Source organism: Neurospora hispaniola (genome assembly GCF_033458365.1).
Source record: "Neurospora hispaniola strain FGSC 10403 chromosome Unknown B0T23scaffold_1, whole genome shotgun sequence".
Classification (NCBI taxonomy): domain Eukaryota; kingdom Fungi; phylum Ascomycota; class Sordariomycetes; order Sordariales; family Sordariaceae; genus Neurospora; species Neurospora hispaniola.
In genome coordinates this window covers 6,139,997-6,152,133 of record NW_026944406.1, presented here as the reverse complement: position 1 = coordinate 6,152,133, position 12,137 = coordinate 6,139,997, and the positions used below count along the sequence as shown (strand labels likewise).

General features: G+C 49.3%; 1 protein-coding gene across 1 annotated transcript; it reads left to right on the top strand.

Moving 5' to 3' along the window:
- The first annotated feature begins 5,039 nt into the window (after window positions 1-5,039).
- Window positions 5,040-6,183, top strand: B0T23DRAFT_40466 (uncharacterized protein). Its single transcript, XM_062838923.1, has 2 exons — window positions 5,040-5,346; window positions 5,406-6,183. Exons 1-2 carry the CDS (start codon window positions 5,238-5,240, stop codon window positions 6,038-6,040), a joined length of 744 nt encoding a protein of 247 aa, XP_062697946.1. The 5' UTR covers window positions 5,040-5,237; the 3' UTR covers window positions 6,041-6,183.
- The last annotated feature ends 5,954 nt before the right edge of the window (window positions 6,184-12,137 follow it).

Below are 12,137 nucleotides of genomic sequence, written 5' to 3'. Positions count from 1 at the left end.
ATGGCATCTTCTTGCTTCTCCATCGAGACAAACACGCATGCATACAGTCTTTCCCATGATGTGAATGCGACACTGCGGTTTGTCAGCGCCATCAGCCATCACCGGCACCGCAACGGCACGGTCTCTCTTTCTCCTTCTCTCTTTGTGTAACCAACCATCTTGACTTCCGAAGAAATTGATGGGGGAAACCAGAAAGAGAAACCATCAAGCGACGCTGCTACTCGGTACACCCCCGCAACTCCTAAAGGAGGAGGTTCCCAAGATATTGTTGCAATTTCAGTTAGTTGCAAGAGAACCTTTTTAAGATGAGAAGCACAAAAAAAAGACAAGGTCGAGAAAGGGACTGGAGAAAGAACAGATCAATAGTTCACCAAGTTCAGTTCTCGCGGCAGCCGGTTAATCCCATCCTTCGTTCCTTGACTTTTTCGACGCCGCAGAGGTGCATGGAATTCCAGTTGTGGACCATTAACGCAGGTGGTACTGTATTCCATTGTTCGCAAGCGAAACTGAGCAAAGAAAGCGTGAATGGGCATGGATGATAATGCGAATGCAATGGTGTGTGGTTGCCTTGACCTTGGTAACGATGCATTCATTGATGGTGGTTTGCATCGATGGCAGTCGTGATTTCGGCCGGATGTGATGCAATGCGGTCGGTGTACAAGCGACGCAAGCGACGACGTCGGTGTCCACGGAATCGAATCACTTTATTCCTCCATCGGACGTGCCTGCGACGATGCCTGGTATCCCATTTCGCAAAGCATGAAAGCAGGGGGGAGAAATGATAGTATCGCAAGGCTCTTTTCGAAACCTGATCAACAGAGGGAATGAATTATACATCGGCAACAAACCCCGAAAGCGACATCCTTTCTTTCTTCCTCCGTCCCGTCCGTCGCTGCGTCGGGTCGCATTCCATTTCATCTTCATCCCGCCTCTTGCTCCACAATCTGCCCTGCACTAACACCTATGCGCATTAACCTCCCCACTAACGCGCTTGTAAGCGCCAACAATGCATACGACCTTCAATCCCATTGGTTGATCATACGCCTTTAGCGGGGCTTTGTGTGCTGCATGGCGCTTTTTCGGCATCACACTCACTCACTCGCACACGCACACAACAACCTAAGAGACGCGGTGCGGAGCATGGAAGCGGAGTTGAGTCCGGTCTTGGTGGGAATATTGGCATCTTGGCCTTTCTTGTTCTTCATCATATGCATGAAATTTCTTACTTGATGGCTTCCACCGGAATGCTGACAGCATGTTACCAATATTGCACCGCCTGCTTCTCGGACGGTCTTGCGGTGGTGGTTACGAGGAGGGAAGGAGGAGTACCGGTCGGTTGGTCGGCACCGTGGCCGCGGCCATTCTTGGCATCGACTTGATATGATGTGTCTGTCATGGCCGGTTGAGTTAGTAGGCCGGTTTGACCACCGGGCTATGTATTGCTTTTGGGATCATACAAGGTTGAATAGTGATGAGGCAACTTTGTGGGTTGGCTTCTCTTCGACTTTTATTTTACGAATTCATTCTGGACGAAAATGCGATAATGATTGATGCTTGGAAGGATCAGTCCCCCGGTTGGCAAAATGGAAGGCGGCGCAGGGCTTCCTTTTGAACGAGAAAATAGCAACATGTCGTCGGTATCATGAGGGACACCTTCAATGAGATTTACTCGGAAAAAAAAAAAAAAATGCCCTGATTTTCGAGAGATGCATCTGATAAAACTTGGCTCGGCATGCTCTCCGACCGAGGACATTGCAGGCTGGTTCTTGATAAACCGTCCGTGCGCCTTCCTCGGTGTTTCCAGGGTCTCGCGCTCCCATGAAGGGTGGGTAGGGGTGAATGCAGACTTGAGGCGTAGAAGGAGATGAGGACTTCTGGCGATGTTTCTTTCTCAGCTTACTGTGATATTTGGTTATTTCGAACGCCGACAACCCCAAAGGGTCTCGTGCGATGGATGGGTAGTAAGAGTCCCCGGGTGGCTTTGCGATGAAATGATCTAGGACGTTCTTTTCTTGGTTCTGACTTTAGGCGAATGTTGCCAGTTTCATGGCTCTGACATCTTTACTTTTTTTTCCTATAACCGAAAGCAAAGGTGACTATCGGCACGAAGCTTGAAACTCTTCAGTAGAGATAGTTTCTACAAAGATGTCCATTGATAATTGACGATGGTTTCAACTCGCGGGGGATGTCGCACCGAGAGAACCTCGGACGGGTTAGTCTATTTCTCGCGATATGGTAACGCGGGAAGCTGTTACTCGCAGGCTGGACATGGGTCAGGTGAAGGGAGGGGGATCCGACCCGGCGCACTGGATGATACCAATGATCAGACACCGAACTCCTTGAAGATCACCAACTGATCCAGTGTGTTGTCTTTGGAGCCACAGACGACATTGGGTGAATTGATGAGAATTTGACCTGTCATGGTAATGTCTGCTGCGCCACAAAACACACTGTCGGTACGTCAGACAGGATTTTTGGGTTGGGTATTGGACGGTGGGGGCCTTTTTCGAGCCTCTTGGGTAAAGATTCGCTGCGCCGTCGAGCTGCGCTTTGCTGTAGTCACGGTTTGTCGAAAATAGCCGAGCATTGTCAGCAAACGCCATTCTACCTGTCAAGTGTCAACAACTCTCTTCGGCGATGTCCAGTCATCGTTCTTGCTATCATCATGTCTTGGCAGCCCGAAATGCGGGGTTTGGGTGGTGGTGCTCCCTCGAGGTGCTGAAACGCGATCTGGTTGGGGATCTCAAAGACTCAAAGCCAAGAGGTAACATTCCGTCACTTCGCAAAGATCGGTTGAAGCTGTGATGTCTGGGCAAAAGTGCATGTCGTACTCCTGGACGTTTGTGATGAAGTCGGGGGAATGGATTACGCAAACATGTCCCCGGGTTGGATTCCGACAGCGTGGAAAGCGATTTGCATCCCTTGTCGAGGGAGAATTCTCACTGTGAGAGATGCCTGACAGGGAGAGGACAGGAGATGACCGAACGCAAGCAACAATTGACAAGGGAGAAGGGAAAACACAACGTTCTCGACCTCGACAGCCACGCAAATGGAACCCTTGGCGGAAGTGACAGCCGGCAACGTGCACTGAACGCAGGGGCGTGAGGAACGTGCAGAAGCGAGGAAACGAAACAGCCCTAACAGCTTGGGTCAGTTTCATTCTTTTCTCGCCATCACCTTTGCGAGATTTCGTGTATTGCGGTACAATGTGTTGCCATCTCCATGATAATCTTGGGATTGTCGCGATAAAAGTTGTTGTAGTGGTGAGGACAACACTAGAGGATGACAACTGCGCCCGCAGACGGAGTCACAAGCAACCGACCGATAGAGGCCGACAGCCAAGCGAGCCAAGGTTGCGTACAAATAAGCACGACATCGGGCCGTCGCTGGAATTATGAAGCATGTTGCCGTTCTCTTCCGTGCCAAAAATACCCAAATCGAGAGGAAACAAAGATGCGCCGTCAAGGGTGGACACCTGGGCTAAATCGAGTGCTTTGTGCGGGTACAGATTGGGTTAATCCCAACCTTCCCTTTACGGAATAACCAATCAGAAGAGAGGAAAACCTGCCAAGCTCAGTGAGTTAGCCGCGCATCTGCTCAGTGGAGTTGGGGAACAACGAAAGTGGACAACACAGCAACGACCTCATGTCCTCCTTCCACCAAATGTCAAAGCGAGTGTGACTTTCTTTCTTTCTTCACCATTCCGATATCCGCTTGCTTTTTTTGGCCCAAGAAATCTCTGCCAGCTCAACGATTGCTGCCTCACCGTGTCAATCTTCCATTCAGCGACCCGTCCTGCCGTCCAGCCGTCGTCGTCAAAGACATGTCTCGGGTTCTTGCTTCGGCGCCCGCAGGTCTCATCAGAGCATTCACGTCCCAGTCTCGGGATTCACTCTGAGCATGTTCCACCTGGTCAACGGGCAGCCCAAAGATAAGCGGCAAAGTTGCCGTTGTTTCCTCCGAGGTTGACATTTTGCCCGCCAACAGTCCCTCATTTACATACACCACCTCATGAGGCCCATTGTCACGGCCAAGCGCTATCATCTCCCACTGGCCCTTGGACACACAGCCAAGGCATTCTACCTCCACCGAAACTGCGAAACAAACACAGCAGCGGACTGAGGAACGGCCACCGGCACCATCGCGTCGAATATCAACAATGAACCATTGCACCCGTATTCGTACCACGGCGGATACTTGCCGGAGAGACGCCTTGTGCTGCTTTGTGCAAATCCCTGGTCCCATGCCAGCCGTGGGAATTATAGGTTGCAATATTGAAGCCTCAATCTTGGATGCATGATACAAGGTACCTCGACGGCGTGTAAAGTCTTGGGGGGGGGGGGGGGGGGGGGGTTGCCAGGGTAGTGGTTAGCGTAGGATGCGTGCACCCTTGCGGATTTTAGACGCCATTCTCTCGGCGAAAAAAAAGAAGCCCGTCCTCGAGGTTGTTGTTGAGTAGGTACGTACACTTTGCGAAGGGATACCTTTGTGATCCTTCATCTTAACTCACAAACGAAGGCGGCGAGCGTCTCCCAAGATTGCCTTTCTCTTCTGTCTTGTCTCATCCATCTCCCCTCGTGCTACCTAGCATAGTATCAATACTACTACATGGGACATGAGATATGAGCATGGGCCTCGTCAACTCTCCTCTATCTTCTGCGGATCACCATCACGATATCTCTTGCCAGTGCAGTGGACTTTGTGTTCTCCTACACGGTTGTTCTCCTCCTGCAGAAAGTCAAAACAGCACTGTCAGAGCCCCTTCAGACCCATTCAACCGGTTCTACAGATTGCTTGCTTAGATACCTCCATGTTTGCTCAATCTTGCCCCGGTCCCTGACCCTGGGCCGCGCCCTTGTCCAGGTCAGCGGACAACGGCCGTGCTTAGACTAGTTTTGACAGCCACGTTCTGACCCGTGTCCATGCCATTATCCCCGGTCCATGGCCAAAGATCCGGCCCCGGCCCACACCACCCATGCACACTCAGTCTAGTCTAATCTCTGCCTCGCTTGTTACCATTTATACTTTGGAAGCCTGCCATTTTTTTCGTCTCTACTTTTTTGGAGTCGTGATCATCGGTCTTAGTCTTGTCTTTTCTACGCCGCTCGATCCTTATCCCTTTGGTCAGGCCTTCCAGCAGCTCTAATACTCGCTTCCTCCGCTATCAGAAGTTTTCAACACTCGACAATCAACTTCACGATTTCCTCCAGTTCTCTCACACACACACATCAGACAAAATGGTCTCCACAAAGAGCCTTCTGCTTGCTGCCTTCGCAACAATAGCATACGCTGCTCCCACAAAGGGACCCTGCAAATCCCTAACCCCAACTCTCCCCAGCACTGGCGGTTAGTTTTCTTCCCCCATCTGCCTTATTTCCCAACCACCACTAACTCATCTTGTCCAGGCGACAACCTCCAAGGTCCCTCTCCCACAGCCCGCCTCAAGAAAATCGCCCTCGGCCACGGCATCCAAAACTACACCTGCAGCGCCTCCGATGCCACCCCCTCCGCAACCGGCGCTCTCGCCGTCCTCTACGACGCCACCACCGTCTACCCAGGTCTCTCCAAGACCGCCTTGTCACCAGACGCCTTCAACTCCCTCCCCCACCTCCTCCTCTGGGACCGCCCTGTCCCTCTCAACCGCCCCTCCAACTCGTCCTACTCCGCCGACACCACGTCCCCCTTCCCTGCGCACAATGACCTCAAGGGACTAGCCGACTACCCATCCTTCAAGTACGCGGGCCACCATTTCTTTGATTCGACTGGCACGCCCATGTTCGATCTGGATGCGTCGGGACTGAAAGCGAGCGTGGTCAAGGGCGGCAATGTCAATGCGCCCAAGGATGCAGATAAGGGCGTGTTGGATACAGGCGCAGTGGCGTGGTTGAGGTTGACGGATAGCAAGAAGGGGGAGAGCAAGGGGGTGAATTTGGTTTATAGGGTTTTGACGGCGGGAGGTAATGCCGAGGGGTGTGCTGTTGCGGGGACGGGGGTGCAGAGTGTCCCGTATACGGCTTTTTATTGGTTTTATGAGGAGTAGATTGTCGCTTGATTGAAGAATTGGAAGGCGGGTGGGTATGGTTTATGATGGAATTGTTGATGAGCTCTTCACCTTTGTCGGTGGGGGAAGACTTGAGCAAGTCAAGTCGGGCTTTCAATCTTGTTTATTGATGATCAAAAGGAGTTTGAACACGGTGGGAGGTGGTTTTTTTTGTCCTTCAACTTCTGTCTTTTGGACTACGACGGCGTTCTGGTTTGGGCTTTGGTTCGGGTGGTCGGCAGCAGCATCTGCATTTTTTTCTCTCTTCTTGTTCTTTCTTCAGGGTTCAATCGCTTATACCTTGTGCTCTCGCACCTTTAGATCTCTCTCTCTCTCTCGTTAAATACCCACAATTTAGATACTTAATCTGATTTATACCTTCACGTCGCAATCCCCTCTTGTCTTGCTTGTTTTGCTGTCTGCCTATCGTGTGTCTCATGCTTCCCTTTCTTGTCCTTTCGTTCCCCAATTTCTCTCAACTCCTCAGCTGGTCCTTACTGGTAGTGGCTTTGTTCGCCACATGCAGCCTTACATCGCATCGCATCGCATGTTGTGACCTTCCATTTCCTGGTCCCTCGAATTCAATCGTGTGTTGCTTGAAAATGACAGTCACCCCGCAGTCAACAGTATTCGAGGTTCTCGGTTTTTTCTGCACGCGAGTGTCAACCACCGCGAAGATTCGGGGCATTGGCTTTTGGGTTTCCAGAAAATCAGGCATAATCTGTAAGCATACTGTAACATTCATGCCCACCAAAAATTGTATGCAAGACGGTGATCTTGAAGATCTCCACCCTCCAGCGCCCTTGGAAGAATAGGTGGGAAAAGGTAGGGCATCAGAGAAATCGAATTTACAGTACTTCGGGGTAGCAACACGTCTCCCCCATTCATTTCGGCGTGTATAGAATGCACGTATTTGGGCAGTAGGTAGCCTTACAGATTATGCCTGATTTCCTGGAAACCTAAAAATCAATGCCCCGAATCTTTGCGGTACGGAAGAAGCCATCAGAAGAATCGGACGGGACGGCCGGCCATCGGAGATGCATTGTCTTCTCCCAATCATTTCCCCGACTTGACGAATGGATTACTTTCAGCAGATCTCTTCATAGAATCATCCAGCATTTTCTCCCTCCAGCTTCCTAACTCTTCCACCACACTTTTACGAGTTCCAAGCTCGTCACTTCCCTTTTGTTTCTGTTATGGTATGCAGGTACACGGGCAATCAGGCATATTCGCTGCTTGGCTACTTTGCGCAGAAGCCAGGTTTGTTCGTGAGAACTGCACCACATCTGCATCCATGTCCGATCGCTTGGTACATGCGTTTTAAAATCAGGCCATGTGGTCTTTGCATCCCGGGGCGAGTTCTCGCCTTCAGCTGGGATCTCGAGGGGATATAAGAACCAGCTTCCCCTCTCAAATGTTGGTCATCTCTTTTTTTCCCATCATCCTCTCTCTCTCCCCCTCTCCAAAGCACATCCCTCCTTCAAACTTCATCACGATGCCTAACACCGCCTTCCATCAACATCTCAGCAGACCAACACACCACATCAACACATCAACACCCTCACATTCATCATACCCAATATCTTCGGTCTAGCATACCTCCGCCTTCGTCCTCGCTTCCGTCTTCGCTACTCTCTTTGTCTTCTCCTCCCCCCATACATCGGGTGATCACCACCCAGACTCTATGAAACAGCATCGACAAAAGCCACCCTCAGCCTTCAAACTCTTATTGCCGTTCTTGTCCACTTTTCCATCCGTTTCATCCTCCCTCCAACGTCTTCCTTACCGCAGCTACGTGTGTCCTTCCAGCCGACCAGTTCATGATCATACCCAAGTGTCTCCTTTGGAACTCCTTCTCTTCACATCGTTCATGTCTACCGTCGCCACATATATCTGGGTTAGGTACTTTCCAATAACCACTCCAAGATCAACAGTCACTTGGCCGCCACCGGACCCTCGACATATGCCCTGGGCACATATCAATCTGTCAATCTGTCTCAGCAACAACACGATATCCACCACCACCACCATTCGAGGGTATCTGATACCGTCATATTACAAAACTTCATGTGATACCTCCATGCGTTCTCCTTTCTGAGGAAATGCTTGTCTACTGCGCACTGGCCTTTTAATCTCCTCCTCCTCTTTCCTTTCTTCACTCCTCCCTCGTGCATGTCCGCTTACCTTCCCACCCGTTTCGTATTAAATTAACAAAAAAGATAAAGCCAAAGATGGAATAACCACATTGCCACTTCATCTCGATTCGAACCGCCACCACCATCTCTGACGATGCGGCTGACGCAATGTCTCTTCATCTATGCGATGCCTGGTGGTAGGTTCGATTTCGAAATGACTCGATGGAGGGATTTACTTGTATCATCGGATGATCAACGATGAACGATCAATAATTAACCAGCGGTCCATAACGATGGTTAACCGTTCACGAGCAACGGCCGATGGTCAACGGATGCAGGATTTAACTGAGAAAGATGGTCCAACGCTACTTTTGTCTGTCCACGATCAGTTCGAGGCGGTCAAAGCAGAAGTAGGCTGAGGAAGTCCGAGGTTATGGAGGTTATGAAGATTATGGAGGTTATGGAGATTATGTATGGAGGTTATGGAGGTCGTCGAGGTCGTCGAGAGTCGAGAGTCGGGTTTCAACATCGAGGAGACAAGCAGCAGATGAGGACACCCCAAGAGAAAAGGCAGGAGTGCCATGATCTATAAGAGATGGTCTATCGACTCCCCCTAAGTCCTCTAGTCCCTCCAACGACCCTTTCTCTCTTGGCTATCCTCCCTATTTGCTCCTTTACGGCCTTGCCGCCTCATCAGCCATTAACCATCAATCCAGTAAGCCAAGCGTGAAAGAGTCCGAACTTGGAAGCAGCGGAAGGAAAGACAGGTCACCTGCGTGTACATGTACTGCATCGCTATCGTCGATCGATAACAATTTTTGTTCCGTTCAGTTTCACTCTAGGTACGCTTGCGAGCTTACTGGGTTGCTTGGTCACTGGTTTCTGGCAGTCTGCTTGCTTGGTTGTTGCTTGTCTGCGACCTTCCTACGGTTCCAGCAGCTCAAAGGGAGATGATGTGAAGACGGCGGAACTCAGAAGCAGGGAATAGTACATGGCTAGGTAGTTAACCATAATTCCCTTAATAGTCCTCTTGGTTCCGTGGTCTTTACTTCGTTCCCAGTTACACAGCTATAGACTTAGTCGATGGTTGTCGGTGGGCTTGCTTTCTAGGTCGCAAGTCTCGCTCTTTAGTTCGACAGGACCCCTTGCTAACAAGACCTATAATCCCTCAACGGCGGCTCTCATGGAAACTCTCGATACTTCGCTTCACCAAACATCTCCCTTGAACTCCCTATTTCTCCGTTACCAATCAACCCACACCCGATCAACCCATCAAAGACTAAGTACTAAAGCAACATGCGTGAAGGGACAAGCTTGATACTACTTCTCTACCTAGTGTCACTTCCTGCCCCAGCTCTAGCGATTTACCTCCAGCCCAACACAACTCTCCAGTTACCAACCATCAAGACCCATCAGAGTCCAAAGCTCGAACCCGACCAGAGTCTTTAGTTATGCTGTTGACCTTCCGACACCAATAACTCCAGCTTGTGGGTACAATACGATCATCACACGGAATCGCCTGCCTCGAGAACCCCAGACTCGACATAACCAGGGCTTGAATCCTCCCTCCTGGTGCCTCCTCTTTTTTTCTTTCTTGAATCGATACGTTAGCAAATCCTCTCCAGTCGCGAGGACTTCTCGTATTGGTTGAGGAAGGACGGAATTGTCAAGTTCATGTTTGGGTTCCAAAAGGCAGATACTTCCGTACATGACCGGCACCGTGTTGTGATTAACTAGGTAGGTATTGGTCGAATTATTGGCGTTGTTAGGAGGACGGTTGGTTAAGGTCAGAGAAAGTTCAAGGTCAAGGTTAGGGGAAAGGATAATGTCAAGGTCAAGGTTAATATCGCTTCGTTGCCTACCTAAGCAAAGAAAGCGTGAATGGAAACAGACTCAAGATCGTGCAGGGCACATTGGGCTTTTTGGTCCACTTCCATGTTTGATCTGATAGAGCTACCTACCTAAGCAGATGTTCTCCAGGCCCTTCCAGTGCCGCTTTTTTTTTTTTTTTTTTTTTTTTTTTTTTTTTTTTTTTGTGCTTTGGCTTAGTGGCCGGTTATCTCTAGTCATGGTTTGGGGATTGATATGACAGATGGAATGGGTTGGGTTATGGAATCATGATGATGGAGTTGGTGGGTTGGCGTTAGGCGTTCATTGATCCTCCTTTGATCGCTGTCGACCGTCCTTGAACGTCATGCCGTTTATTGAGCCGTTGATCGACGTCGAGTTGATCGATCATCGATTCAAAGTTAATCCTCAATCCCATCGGGACCTGTATCAAGCCAAAGAACAGGCAGACATGAAAACGGCAGACAGCAAACGACGCCGTGGAGGTCCCAACTGGGGGATACAATCTACCTACACTCAGCGACTACCTATCTGAGGCACCTGTACTATTGCTGCTTTCCTTCTACTTTCTGTTACTTTTCTTTAAGTACCTACTTGCGACCTTGCTCTCAAATCGATGCTTACCTACCTAGCTTGCACGTGCTTCCCTCCTTCCACTTGTCTGATCCTCCAGTCCCAACTCCATCAAGATTTCAATCCCGCTATCCAGCTGTTGACATCGAATAAAAGCTATCCCGCCTTCTCAACCAGGGTATGTATCACTGCCAACCAACCAACCCACCTTCAGGACAGCTTTCAATGATCGTCTCCAAGATACCTACCCCGGCCGGCCGGCATCCGACGGACTTCAACACCGACCCGACCACGCACGCCTCTCCAGGGAAGAATTGGCGCATGGTTCTTCAATGGTCACAGTCTAAGAGAAACTTACCTCTAAGCAACTTGAAGAAACCAAAAAAAAAAAAAAAAAAAAGAAAAAAAAAAGAAAAAAAAAAAGAACCTTAAGAAAGAAAATGGACTTACTTACACATATATATTGATTTGGGGTGGTTAGTTCTTTTTTCCTTTTTTTCTTTATTTTTGCTTTGAGTTTCTTGCTCTAGTATAGAATCCCTCAGGGGCAGATAAGTGGAGGTATTAGGGTCTTAAGTCTATTGTCTACTAGGTAGGAAGCAGATCTGTTGTGTCGGTCGAGAGGTACCTACCCTGGGAATGTAATAACTAAAAGAATATAAGGAGGAGATCCCAAGCTGGGAGTAAGGAGGAAAGGATAAAATTCAAGATTAGATAAGAGATAGATTAAGAAATCCCGCTCTAGACTATAGAGTCTTTGTTGAATGTCCTAATAATAATAAGCCTAATATCCCTTCTAGAGAAAAACTAACTACTAGATCTGCTCCTCCATTTTAAGGCTTGATGAGGGGAGTTTCGCTCTCCCCTTTGACCTTTAGTAGTAGTTAATAAGCTATGGTTTTGCTACTCTATCTCAATCCCTAAGGACGAAGGCTATGACCAACTCCAAATTCGCTCCTCTCTACATTTTAGTATAGTAGGGTACTTTTCGTATTGGTGTGGTTTTTGCTCCATTTCAAATCAATGTATCCCAAAAGCACACGCCACCCTCCCCAAAAGCCGCCGAGGATACCTAAGACAAAAGGGCCCGCCCGAACAGGAATCAACAACCGACAACTACCTACCTATACCAACTGCGCCATCCTACCTACCTACCTACCCATCTTCCCACGGGACTAATAGTAATAATACGGATGAACTAGTATATATACCTATTCATATTCAAGTTACCTACCCTTTACATAGGTGCCCCCTGCCCAAGGGGTCAAGTCAAGTCAAGTCAAGTTACCTTACGTATCGGCTGTGCAATGTGTGTCCCCGTTGGGCCCAGCTCACTCACTCACTATTTCGAGTTCGTTCTATAAAATGGAAAAAAAAGAAAAAGGCGAGAAGGGAAGGGCTGCTGTACACTGTACACTACCTACCTACCTTACCTAAATAGGTACCTACCTAGGTTCACGCGGGCCGGCCGTTGGCGCAGGCGGCAACCTAAGGCGCATCATCATGCCCGGCAAATTCCTGAGTCCTCCTCGAAGGATCAT